Below are 14,415 nucleotides of genomic sequence, written 5' to 3' on the forward strand. Positions count from 1 at the left end.
TAATATGGTAATTTACCTCATTGCCGTTCACTATAACTGGCAGCTGACAGACCAGGAAGAGGCACCTGAAGATGATTTCAGCACACAGGTAGGCTCATATGCAGAAAAGTGATTTGTCAAGTACCCTTGTCTTAAATGGTGAAGAGCTTCAAGGTAAACACAAGCAATTTGAGTTAGGTTCTGAAACATACTGGGAGCCAATACAGGCATTTTAGCACTGGCATGATGTGTCCCCCAATACTTTGTTCCCATTAGTGCATTAGACAGCTGTGAGCATGTTTACTGCAATTTCTGAACCATTTTCAAAGGCAACCTTGTGGCATTAAAATGATCTTGTCTAGAAGTTAGCAGAGCGTTGATGACTTGAGGCTATGGTATCTCTCTCCAGCGAGATTCATAGTTGGTGCAAGCTTTTTTTGCCACAGAGGCCACTTACTTATTTTATTTATTATAATACCATTATACACTGTGATTTCACACACAAAATCAAAGCGGCTGTACAACATTAATAACCAAAATAAACACCAGCTAAGACTTCTCAAAATTCTCCTTTATAGGTAATTTTCAGGTGGTGGAAAATTTCTCTTCGGAGTGAATTTCGTGAAGCAAGACCTGGAGAACTTAGAGAAACTCATGAAGACTTCCTGGATGACCCTTCTCTCCAAAGTAAGATACTAAAAGTATAGCTTTACTCTGATGGATGTTCCAATCCATCATCTGTATTCATGTTTGCATGAGACCTAGATTAATAACATATTTAAAGGTGATCTGTGACGGCAACATTTCAGATGATGCAAACTGCACTAATTCCTTATAAAAGATGACAACAACAGTGATTTGGCTTATATCACGAATGGGGGGGTACTTTTGAGGATTTGAGAAGAAATACTAATTTGGGGATGGAATCGATGCCATCTTTTAACTTCATATGGAGTGGTTTTGAACCACATACTGGTTTTGGTGGAAACCCAATGAAAAATTGCCCTCAACTTGTGCAGGTGCATATCCTTATTTTTTAAAAAAGTTCCGTTTCCCTTGGGCATCCCTTCTAACCCTACAGTTCTATGATTCCTGCAGAGTACAATGTTCAGTTGGGTATATATCTGATGAGACATTCTTTTAGGTATTACTATTCATTTCATTTCTGCACCAGTTTATATTTTAAAGAAAAAATCTCAAAGTGGTTTACAACACCTTTCTTTCTTTCTTTCTTTCTCACTGGATTCAGTCAGGATATGACTAAATACAGACAGACTTTCTCCTCAAGCTCTGAAGAATTAAGCACACAAACTAAGGAAGCTTGTATGCTGCCATTTATACCATACAACTCACAGAGTTTATTGATTTAATTACATCCATCATCTGGTTGAGTTATCTGTGACCCTTCACCTTGTTTAACACCTTTAGAATACTGAAAACTTCCACCGTAGTTAGTATCTTTAAAATACGCTGTGAACAATAAAACATCATAATAATAAATATATATATAGAAGATATTTGGTCACTTCAACATCCTCCCCTGATCTATCAGGAACTTTTATGCAAGTTCTACTTAAATTAAGAAAAGGAAGCATATCAGAAAAAAGCCATAATTGTGCTTCAACAAAGCTTGTGTAACATGTTAATTTTCCCTATTCAGTCAAAACGAAGACTTCCCCCCCTTAAGGCAGCATCTTAATCCCAAGAAATATTAAATATTTGTCTTCCTATGAGTGTAGGGTGCAATTCTCCAAAATCTTCCAGTCCGCCACAGTCCTTACTCCTGAACACGGCATGGCAATAAGGATTTGATGAGTTGTCCTCCATCCAGTACTGGAAACAGCCAGAAACTGGTCAAACAAGGTTTCTATGCTTGACAGAGACATCTTTTTCTTCCATCATAACTTTCCATTGCCTTTTCTTGCATATAAGCCCAGGCAGGAACATAATCCAATGCAACTGAGAAACAGAATCAGGATGCATCGCCCGTATCCATAGCTACCACAACAGGGAGCCCAATCAGGAGTGATAAAAACACTAAGAAGAGCTGGGAAGCATTCCCTGTCGCACCCATGCTGCCCATCATCCGATGATCCTGAACCAAAGGCTTAGCGGGGTAACAGCCTGTGTATTTAGGGTATTTCCTGGAGTGGTTGGTGCTGGGATCTTGGGAAACTGACAGTCGTCTTCGACAACACCTACTTCCTGGAATCTGCCATTAGAAAGAGAAAGAGCATGTGATTGGTTTGTGCCCCTCGGAACCGCCGGCGACTACAACTCCCCATTCGACATATCAAAAACACCAAATAAAACAATCTAGAATAAAACATTACTAAGGAAAGTCAAATATAAAGTATACAATCAAAGCAACATAATTAGCAGGAAACAAAAATATTATCTTAAACATTTCAAAAGAAGACAGTACTAAAAGAAGCCAAATATAAAATGCACATTTAAAACTGCATAACTAGCAAGAAAATAGCATATTATCATAAGCATAGAACAAACCTGCTGTTGCTGCCACCAATGGTGGACGGCAGTTCATGGTGGACGGCGGTTGTGGAATCTCAGGCTCAATGACCTCGGCCTGCACTAAGAGACAGCCAAGATGATACCTGCTCTCTTCAACAGCCTCAGCTTTTGTAGCTGGAGTCAGTGAGGGCCCCACCCTCTCAGACCAGGTAGAAAAAGGCTTGCAAGGCAAGGAGCAGGTCTTCCAGGACTCACACCCAAGATGGTCTCCTGGTCCCAAGCTAAATAGGGTTTGCAATCCAATACCAACACCTTGAATGGGCAGCCAGTACAATTCTGTCAATAGTAGCATACCATGATGGCAATATTCTGCCCCAGTGAGCAGATGAGCTGCCACATTCTACACTAGTAGCTTTCAGATTAAGCTCACATAGAGCAGTTTGCTGTCATCCAATCCGGTTGTTACAAGTGTGTGGATGGCAGTGATCAAGCTATCCCCATCCACAAACAGCCATTGATTACCTTACCAGCTGCAGCTGGTAAAAAGCAATCCTAGCAACTGATGTCACCCAGACCTCTAGTGACAGAGAGATAGATCCACAAGCCTGTTATTTCATATGCAAAGGAGGGTGGGGCAGCCAACTAAAAACCACACAAGACAAGTTGTCGTTTGAACATATGTGAGCCAAATCCCGACTTGTTCAGCAAATGATGGCTTAGTGTTACTTAGGAACCAGGCCAGTTTGTATACTGCATTTGAACGTTATGTGTGTTCAAGTTAGCACTATACTTTTGGTTTAGGAAAGTGAGTTTAGTGTTGTTTTTAATTTTACATTTTTAACCCTCAGTGTTAAAATTACTGATAAAACCGGTAGTCGCTACTAAGGGAGTTAACTGTGTATTGCAACCCAGCATTATATTCAAAATCATATCAGATTTACCCTTCCACTGTAATGAATAATTTTGGAATAGTTCTACCATATGTATGGTGAGTCTGCACATAGAACTTCACCTGTTTTTACACTAAGGTCATCAGACAGTGACCTACGAATACCACCTCCAACAGAAGCGAGGCTTATATCTTACAAGGGAGAGGGTAGTTACAGACTGCCCTCCCTGGAGAGATATACCTGGCATCAACTTGTATATTCTTTCAGTACCAGGAAAACAATTATTATTTCAGTCATTTTAAAACATTTTTATTAACTTTAAATTGTTTCGCTATTAATTGCGCTTTATTCCTGCCATTTGCTTTTCATTTTTGTAAACTGCGTTGCAGTCATTGGTTAAGGAGAACATATAAATGTTTTAAAGGTAAAGGTAAAGGTACCCCTGCCCGTACGGGCCAGTCTTGACAGACTCTGGGGTTGTGCGCCCATCTCACTTAAGAGGCCAGGGGCCAGCGCTGTCCGGAGACACTTCCGGGTCATGTGGCCAGCGTGACATCGCTGCTCTGGCGAGCCAGAGCCGCACACGGAAACGCCGTTTACCTTCCCGCTGGTAAGCGGTCCCTATTTATCTACTTGCACCCGGAGGTGCTTTTGAACTGCTAGGTTGGCAGGCGCTGGGACCGAGCAGCGGGAGCGCACCCCGCCGCAGGGATTCGAACCGCCGACCTTTCGATCGGCAAGTCCTAGGCGCTGAGGCTTTAACCCACAGCGCCACCTGCGTCCCTTATAAATGTTTTAGATAACTAAATATTTAGTTATAAATGTTTTAGATAACTAAATATCTGACAGCTATTCAAGTAATTGGGATAAATAGATTATTATGGACCAACCTTTGGGGCATTTGTGCCATACAGAATATTTTTTCGGGTAGCACCTATAGCACTAGAGACTGTGCTTTGCATGCAAAAGATTCCCGGTTTAAATCCTGGCATCTTCAGCTGAAAGGATCAGGTAGCAGGGCTAAAACAGGCTTCTTATGTGAGCCCTTGGCTTTCTGCTGCTGATTGGAATAGACAGTGCTGTGTTGAAGACAGTCTGGTTCAGTGTAAGGCAGCCTCATAATCCACTCCCCTGTATCCTGTGCTTTAGGGTGCTTTAGGGTAGTCTTGCTTGATGTGTATTAAGTCATGAGCAGGCAACAGAAGCTCACTGGTGGGGGAGGAAGGAGTATTTTAGAGCCTAATGGGGTAAGACCCCACTCCCAAAGCAATAATAATAATAATAATAATTTATTATTTATACCCCGCCCATCTGGCTGAGTTTCCCCAGCCACTCTGGGCGGCTCCCAATCAGTGTTAAAAACAGTACAGCATTACATATTAAAAACTTCCCTGAACAGCGCTGCCTTAAGATGTCTTCTGAACGTCAGGTAATTCTTTATCTCTTTGACATCTGATGGGAGGGCGTTCCACAGGGCGGGCGCCACTACCGAGAAGGCCCTCTGTCTGGTTCCCTGTAGCCTCACTTCTCGCAATGAGGGAACCGCCAGAAGGCCCTCGGCGCTGGATCTCAGTGTCCGGGCTGAACGATGGGGGTGGAGACGCTCCTTCAGGTATACAGGACCGAGGCCGTTTAGGGCTTTAAAGGTCAGCACCAACACTTTGAATCGTGCTTGGAAACGTACTGGGAGCCAATGCAGATCTCTCAGAACCGGTGTTATGTGGTCCCGGCAGTTTTCAGGCTCTCTGGAAGTATTGGTTGCCAATTGAGGAAGCTAAAGGCATTAGAGCAGTCCAAGGCAGGCACAGGTCACTAGCCAGAAGTAGGAAGTGTAGGCCAGGGCAGGTTCCAAAGGCAGCAGTGATGCAAGCGGCCTCATCCTGTACAGCAAGGCAGGAGTTTGGGTTCTGGAAGGCAGCAGAAGAGAGCAGGGACTTGGTTTGGTTTCAGGAATCTGTAGCACAACTATCCTGTGACAAATCAGGCCTTAGCTTGAAAATATATATCTTGCAACCACAAATAATTAGTGTTGCTTTTTCTGTGTTGCCTCCTTGCAGTAATGAACTCCAGGCAGAAAATCTAACAGAAATTCAGTCCGGACAAAGTTTAGGGAGAAATGATCATAGTCGGCATGATCATTCCACACAGCTTGACAGAGAAGCTTCTGTGGGGACCTATCTGGAGTCAACTGCCAAAAGATTTCTGCAGCAGAACTGAGACATGTATGATGAGTTTAGAAAATGGATTGGGATATAGATATACAGTGGTACCTCGGGTTACATAAGCTTCAGGTTACATACGCTTCAGGTTACAGATTCCGCTAACCCAGAAATAGTACTTCAGGTTAAGAACTTTGTTTCAGGATGAGAACAGAAATTGTGTTCCGGCGGCGCAGCAGCAGCAGGAGGCCCCATTAGCTAAAGTGGTGCTTCAGGTTAAGAACAGTTTCAGGTTAAGAACGGACCTCCGGAACAAATTAAGTACTTAACCCGAGGTACCACTGTATAGCCAGCAGGAGTAGTAGTCCAGGAAATAGACTAGACTGGAAAGAGCAGAAGGCACAAGGCAACAGGGAGTAGTGAGGTCGGAAGGTTTTTCTGGAGCCAGTCTGACAGGAGGCTTCTTCAGAAAATACCATTCCTCGCAAGCAGTGCCTTAGGGAGCAATCGTATGCTCAAGAAGCTGGCATAAATCAATCTGCTGTAAATTTACACCGGAACCAAACTCCTTTCAGGAGCAAGACTACGGCCAGGTGAGCCAGCCATAGCCCGTCAGAAGGAAAATAAGATTACAGAATAGAGTTTGACTTAAACTACCCTTTTTGTCAAGTCACATGACTGAGCTGACAGTTAGGATTCAGCTTAAGCCCCCAGCCCTTCTTGGGAACTTACACTGGCCTTGGCTCAGCTGGCTGAGCCCCAGCTGATCCAGGATGGGCAAGTTATACTGGCATATTTTTGGCTGAACTCAACTGTGGTGGGAAGCTCCCAGCTCAGCCAGAAATTCACTTCATCCCATCAGATCCTGCCATGGAATTACCTCTTTGTCCATGTTGTACAGTTGACAGAAGGCCACGGCCATGAATTAAGGTTCTGAATAAAAAATTAACCAGCCCTGCTTTTTTCTATTTCTTTTGAATCTCTCCCAGCTTAGGAAGCTTTATGTCTAAATATCTGTGGAAACTGAGAAGGGAATTTATGGATTTGTGAACAAGGTTATAACAGGGTTAATAAATGGAGCTGGAGATAGTATTTACATGAGCTGTTGATAGATGAAGATTTTATTCCAACTCTGTGGCACAAAGTACTGAATATACAACATTCCATAACCATTTAGCTAATTTTATCTCTAGTTTTTAAAGTTATTAATTAACATTTGACTTGCTTCTCAGTAGTTGGTATACATGATATAGTTTTTATGTGTCTTATAATGCAAGAAGACGTTCCCAAATGCGCTGTTGTAAAATGTTTGTTCCTCAAGGAAAGATAAAATAAAATAAATTAATTTTGTCAGTAAAACATTAAGCCAGTCATTATCCTACGTAGGTACTTCCAGCTGTTAGTAGAAAGCTTATGATACAAACCATTTTAAATAATCAGGAACTGATAATGGTTTTTAAATGCTCATAATAGCACTTAAACATCACACAGAGAGAAGCAACCAAGTTCAGCAGCAGTCATGCACTTGCCAATTTATGCCTGGTTTCAGGGCATTGTCATGCTATTTAATTTGATTTTGCATTTGATAATCTGCCTACAAGCCTTGGGAAATTTGTGATTCTCTACACGTCAGCATTCTAGTAACATTTAGGCAGCTGTGTGTTTTGTTTGTGGTTTTAATTTGATATACTGGTGTGTTTTCAGTAAGTTGGTGCAAAATATATTTTAAAAGGGGTGTATCCTTCTTCCTCAGCAGAAGGAGTCCTTCCATCAGAAGAAGGGAACCTTTAAATTCAATACTTTTTTAAAAAAGAAAGAAACACAGCAGCCTGGCAAATTGCTGTTAATCCAGGTATCTTATGACGGCAGCTTTAAGATAGCAAACAGATGATTTAACTATTTATAATAAAGATAACCTTGGAAAGATTGATCATATGAACAAATTTTGTACGATAGAGTACATAAGAAAGATATGCTACTGGTGTATTAAACTCTGTGAGTTGCACTGTATCCTTGAATCCCAAAGTGGGCTGGATCTCTGAATGGATATTATCTTAGCTGGATTCAACCCATGAGCTTTTCCATCCAATAGGAGGCTTTTGGCTGCATAGGAGGCTTTTTTCAAAAAATAATTGCTGCACTGAGGAGTGAGGAGCTTAATGGTGTGACTGTGAGGGTGTGGGTGAATTGTGGGTATATGTGTGTACATGTGTGTACTAGACAGCATACATGTGTACTAGACAGCATCTTAAAAAGCAGAGACATCACCTTGCCAACAAAGGCCCGTATAGTTAAAGCTATGGTTTTCCCAGTAGTGATGTATGGAAGTGAGAGCTGGACCATAAAGAAGGCTGATCGCCGAAGAATTGATGCTTTTGAATTATGGTGCTGGAGGAGACTCTTGAGTGTCCCATGGACTGCAAGAAGATCAAACCTATCCATTCTGAAAGAAATCAGCCCTGAGTGCTCACTGGAAGGACAGATCCTGAAGCTGAGGCTGCAATACTTTGGCCACTTCATGAGAAGAGAAGACTCCCTGGAAAAGACCCTGATGTTGAGAAAGCTTGAGGGCACAAGGAGAAGGGGATGACAGAGGACGAGATGGTTGGATAGTGTTCTCGAAGCTACCAGCATGATGCGGGAGGCAGTGGAAGACAGGAGTGCCTGGCGTGCTCTGGTCCAAGGGGTCACGAAGAGTTGGACATGACTAAACGACTAAACAACAACAAGTGTGTACATGTGAATTTGTGTGCATGGGTTGGCCCATCCATGAGGCAGGCTGAGGCAGCCACCTTGGGTGGTGGAATGCCAAGAGGATGCACCCTCAAAGGCCCACCCTGCTGCCTCTGTCAACAGCAGAGAAGTGCCAGCGGCAGCAACGGCAGCTTCCGGCGAGATCTCACACACTCTGTGAGTTCTCTGCAAGATCTCATGAGATCTCACCACAACCTGCTGCTGCCACTTTGCAGGTGCTGCCACACAACCCAGGTAAAGGGGACTTCATTAGGGCAGCAGCTTCGCGATTCACCTCTAGCAGTGAAACAGGGTGCACCAACCATGGTTTATGGTACCTGTGTACCAGTGCTGGCAATGAGAAAATCGGCCTTCAGTCTAAAAAAGATTCCCTGTTTCTGTGTATTATATTGTATAATAATAATGCCCCCCCCCTTGCTGGCAAAGACAGTACAAAACAGGAAAAGGTGGGTGGGTAAGAGAGAAAGAGGGACGCCGCCCCCATTTTTTATTTTAGTCCTTCCCAGTATGGACTTTGATTCTGTCTACCACTGGCTCTGCCCCCAGTTCTTGTCGGCATGCTGCTCCCAATAGATTACCCAAAGAAAGGTGGCTCTCAGCCAAAAAAGGGTCCTTCACCTTTGATCTAATTGATCACTAGCTCTTGACAAAGACAACCAGATACCCCTGCAAAGTCCACTGTATGTTGATACTTAGAGTTTATATCTTTTTATCATGATTATCGAAAAATCTGATTAACTGAGTGTGATGTTTCATGGCTAATAGCTGTTTGTAGTATTTGTCTAGCTGTTTTTACAGTTGTCTATGCAGGTAGCTGTCCTGTGACAGCTTTTTTTTTGAGAGTCTTGAATTTGTTGCCAGTAATTGCACTGGTAACTCTGACTTGAGAACAGAGGTCAGCAACTAAAGATTCCGTTTATTAGTTAGTGCCAACAAATGAAATTCAGAGCCCTTCCATCTCTTTGTCCTTGTTGCCATCTATTATTGAGGGGAAATATTGCTGTATCAAAAAAGCAAGCAAGCTATCATTCTTGCACAATTGTAGCTGTACACAGTAGCAAGTATAATTTGGTTCCAGTTTATTAGATTCCAGGACACAATGGAAAACTTGCCTTTCACGCACAAAAATGAACATAGATTGTCTATGTGAGATAATGTTTGTGAAGCACTTGGAAACTACAGTGGAATAAAAATGGCAAGTAGTATTTTAATTGTTTTATTACATATTACAGTAATAATTCTTATACATTATAGGTTTACAGTGCCATCTAGTTACCCAAAACTGGTGTTGAATATGAATACAGTTGCATACTCATCTGGTAACCACTTGCAATAATCTGTTCTGTAATACAGCCAGTCAGGATTTCAATGCACTTGCCCTGAAATACAGTCTTTCACTCTCGGACTTTACAGGAAGCATATTTCCAGTCTAAGGAGGAAGACCAGAATGTGTGGTTAATGGATATTAAACTGTCTTATCCATTCTTTTCAACTATAAAATTGATGCCAGGTTGAGTTGTGCAGCTTCACTTATTAGCAAACTTGAACTGTGAGATTTAAGTGAATAAAATACACTAATATGTGTATTTTAATTCTCATGTAAGTTCAGCAGCTCAAATCATTCCAGTAGCCTACCATGCAATGATGATTTGAAGTGTTGCACCACACTGAAACATTCCCATTTGGTGTTTACTATTAATCTCAGATAGTAGTTTAATTCAGTTTTTCAAGGTTGGAACTAACAACTTCAAATGTATTCTTTCCATACTGAAAATTGGTGGGTTTTATGATGTGTGGTTTAATAAATACTTCCTAACCTTTACGGTTTCTAGCATGGTAAAACATATTATATTTAGCATTACATTTAGAAGAATGGCTGATCCTTTGGAACATAGTATAAATCTTGGTTTTTGTTTTTTAACACAGTTCAAATAGCCATCGTGTTTGGAGGACATACTCTGGATCATATCTTCAACATGTGCCGGGGGAATTACGATTTCCTAGTGCGACTTCCTGATCCATTGCTTTTGTACATCATGTCCTATTTGGATCTTGAAGATATTGCCAGACTTTCTCAAGTATCTCACAGATTTGAAATGGTAAAAAAGAAGAAAAAGCAATATTTGAACTGTGTTCAATTGCAGTTTCGCTTCAACAAAGACGAGTGCCTTCAGTTAGTGTCTGTCTAATGATTGTCCAGTCATGATGAATTACCAAAAAGTACCAAGGAGTGTTAGTTATTGCATGAGCATGCAAAGAAACATTTTGAGGGACTGGGGATATAGATTCTCTGGGCTCCTAGGGTGAAAAAGCTAACTCATGATGTGGTAAACTGAGTTCATCCAGGAAAGTGCATTGCTATACAGTATTCTTTATCTTAATACAGTTAGGTAGCCGTGTTGGTCTGACTCAGTCGAAATGAATTAAAAAGTTAAAAAATTGTCCAGTAGAACCTTAGAGACCAACTAAGTTTGTTCTGGGTATAAGCTTTTGTGTGCATGCACACTTCTTCAGATACATGCACACGAAAGCTTATACCCAGAACAAACTTAGTTGGTCTTTAAGGTGCTGCTGGACAATTTTTTGATTTTTGATTTATTTCGACTTTATCTTAATATTTAAGCTTGCCCTTTTCTAGACACCCGTTCCTGCACCCTTCCTGCATTAGACCTCTGTGCCTTAAACATCCATCTCTTGAAGACAAACTTCATTGTATCTCTAGCTCTCTTAAGATTTTGTTATCCTGCTAGATGAGATGTAATACATAATCAGAAATTTATTGCCTCCCTCAGTTATTTTTCACAGCACATGAAAACGACTGCACTCTGGTTTTAAATGCTTGCACATGACCGACTTAAACAAAACACCACCAGAGGGAGCTAATGCCTAATGCAAAAGAGAAATTCAAGCGAGGGCATAGTTTTCTTGTATCGTTTGGCAGCCATATAATCTTTCAGCAGATTAATTATCTGATGTATGCATGTTTAAATATGAAAACAGTGGGCAGCCCCAATATTTCTATATTCTATATTTCATTCTGCAATCTGAAACATTACAGCAGATTTGTGGTGCGGGACATGATGGCAGAGTAGTTCTTTCTGTAGATTATTTTAATATATCATTTCATTTACAAAGTGCAATTCCAATCCGTAATTTGGTTAAATGAAAAAGTGAGATTTACTTTGTAATTCTGTAAATGCCTACTCTGAAGTCAGGAAGTGGCAAATGCTAGCACTGAAGCATAGACAAAGGTTATTCAATCCATCTGTGGTGGCAGCACAGCAAAGAAAAGAAAAAATGCATTGAGTAAAGTAGCAGAATATTCCCACGCAATAATTATGTGTTTTAAAATGCAAGGGCATTGTAGCTTGAAAGAATCTGTAGATGGTTCAATCCAAAGTAGGAAATACTATATACTGTAATTAACAACACTATAGGAAGTTAAGGTAATGCAATATCCAGGCATTCATTTCTTTGGGAAAGCTCCCATTATTACTGTAAATCAAACAGCCAGCAATAATTCAAATATTTGTTCTCCTTCAAATAACTCTATTTTTTAAAATGACACTTGGCTAATGTTTAAGGCTAATACCCTTTTGTTTCTTTTGCAAATAGTTATGCAACTCTGATAAACTATGGGAAATGATTGTACAAAATTTATCGGGCAGAATTACCTCAGAAATGAGATCCCTGGCACATGAGGTGGGCTGGAAGCAGTTCTTCTTCACTAACAAGATTCAACTGCAGCTCCAACTCAGAAGAAGGCGGCAGATGAAAACTGAATCATCAGATAGCCTGTCAGATTAAAGGAGTGCTTTTCCTAGCTGGCGGTAACAACTCTAATGTGTGTATTTGTTCCATAAATGTCTTGCTTTGTTTTCTGGAAAAAAGAAATTCAGCTGCAGGTATAAAATTAATGTGGGGCCTGCCTTGATGAACACTCATTATGAAGGTGTGCAAGAACAACTTTTTTGTTTCGTTATTTCATTTATTTTCATTGGGTAAAAAACTTCGTGAGGTTCGTTCATTTACAGCACATTTGTTTTCATCACTCCCCTGTTTTTGCATTGTCTTTATTTTGCTTTTTCTTAGGGGCTGGTCATGGAAGCCACTTCTTTGTAGCCTGCAATTTATTTTTCCAGAAAGACCTAGGCATAGTCCAGGGAATTTGATGGTGGTAAGGGTAGTATTAGCTGCCACAAAAACGATGAAGGCGCTGCCGCCCCTGGCCTGGCTGCAATTTTCCTTTAAAAATGCATTGAAATGACACAACATCCAGGGTATTCTTGGGAAATAAAATGGCAGCTACCAGGAGGAGCTGCTGAAAGCAACTGATGTTTCCTGTAGCTGCAACTTAAATTCACAAAGAAACAATTCCCTTTCATTTTGTAAGATATGAAACATCTATACATAGTTTGAGGGACCTGATTAACTACAGTATAATGACCTTTTTTTAAAAAAAGGTTGAATACTGTGGAAATATTTCTGAAGGCTATTATATTTTTAATAGCCAAATGTTAAACCCACTTTTTAACAAAAGCATAAAGAACTGCATGGAACAATGACACTGCTCCCCCAATTTCCATCCTAAAACAGGAATATCCACTTGCAAGTCCAGAAAAGTATTATTTGCCTCCAACCATGGCTACAGCTTTCCAGCTACCACTAATGTTTACAAAGGACATTCAGCGTTGGTGACTTTCTTCATCTGAGATCTGCCTTCTGCTCCAGTGTTTATGATACAGTTCAAAATGATATATAGTATATTTTCTGTTTTGCCATATTTTATAAAATGTGCCACTCAAAATTTAGGCCTTACAAGTATTTCACCTTCAGTTTAGCAGAGAAATAATTAACTTTCTTTCAATAATGTTCAGGTTTGCTTATGTCCTTAAACATAATTTGCTTAGGGTATGCTTAATGACTTGATTTCCTTGATTTTAGAAAGTTGAAAAGTATTAGAGTCTAAATCTTGTCTTAAATGATCAGTAAGGGTTTTTTACAGTACATTTTAAAATACTGTGAAAATATTAAGTATTATTATAGAACACTTACAGTCCAAATTGTGTCTTGAATGAACAATACTTTTAAATAAATGTATAAATAACGTGAAAACGTTTTCCTGTGCTTAGTGTTCTGAAACTACTGATTATTTTTTTCTGAACTGTATTTTAATATGAACTCTGCTAATGTTACACCACAGATTTTCATTATTGCTTGACGTAAACTGAAGGGTTCTTATGTAATTCAAGTATTATCATAAGTATGTATGCATAAACTTTTGGGATTGAAGCCTAAAGGGTGCAACTCTCCCCTAGTGACAGCGCAGGAAGCCAAGCTCTGGCATATGCCATTCACTTAAGAGCCCAGGCCCCCACCCTATCGCCTAGTAGTTGTGCTGGTACCACTGAAACTACTGCAGCCAGTCTGGCCAGTCACAACACTTCCAGCACCTTTTCCCTCTGAAAACAAGGGACAAGCCTTGCTAGCAACTGCTGTGACTGCTCCAATCAGTGGCTAATGAATGATGCAACTGACTTCCATTTTAGACATGTCTGAGATTTACAGTGGTGCCTCGCAAGACGAAATTAATCCGTTCCGTGAGGCTCTTCGTATAGCGGTTTTTTCGTCTTGTGAAGCAAGTCCATTGACAGCTTAGCGGATTAGCGCTATTAGCGGTTTAGCGGCTTTTAGCTATCAGCTGTTAAGCGGCTTATCAGAGGATCAGCTGATAAGCGGCTTAGCGGCTTAGGAAAAGGGGGGGGAACCCGCAGGAACTCGCAAGACATTTTCGTCTTGCGAAGCAAGCCCATTGGGAAATTCGTTTTGTGAAGCACCTCCAAAACGGAAAACCCTTTCGTCTACCGGGTTTTCCGTCTTGCGAGGCGTTCGTCTTGCGGGGCACCACTGTACTAATATTCAGCTGTTGGTGTCAAAGAGTTTTTTTTAAAAAAGGCTAGAGTTACAGACCAAGGTGATCCTTCTTCAGTCCTTAATCACACTTCTGATCTAAAGTTGAACCAGTTGTCCATTCTTGTTTCTAATGCAAACTGGATTATCTCTATAGTTGTCCCTAGTAGGGTGATCGTGCGACTGCATGATAGGGAGCCAGTGTGCTGTAGTGGTTAAGAGCAGTGGACAGATTACGATCTGGTGATCCG

At 40.9% G+C, this 14,415-nt stretch overlaps 1 protein-coding gene across 1 annotated transcript in view; it reads left to right on the plus strand.

Moving 5' to 3' along the window:
- Positions 1–13,369, plus strand: part of FBXO36 (F-box protein 36) — a 28,352-nt gene extending 14,983 nt beyond the window's left edge. Inside the window, exons 2-4 of the mRNA XM_083739016.1 lie at positions 558–666; positions 10,181–10,353; positions 11,870–13,369. Of these exons, the coding sequence (XP_083595142.1) occupies positions 558–666; positions 10,181–10,353; positions 11,870–12,061 (474 nt within the window). The 3' untranslated portion in view covers positions 12,062–13,369. The remainder of the gene's footprint in view (positions 1–557; positions 667–10,180; positions 10,354–11,869) is intronic.
- Positions 13,370–14,415: the final 1,046 nt, after the last annotated feature.

This window comes from Podarcis gaigeae, assembly GCF_964106915.1.
Source record: "Podarcis gaigeae genome assembly, chromosome: 5".
Taxonomy (NCBI): domain Eukaryota; kingdom Metazoa; phylum Chordata; class Lepidosauria; order Squamata; family Lacertidae; genus Podarcis; species Podarcis gaigeae.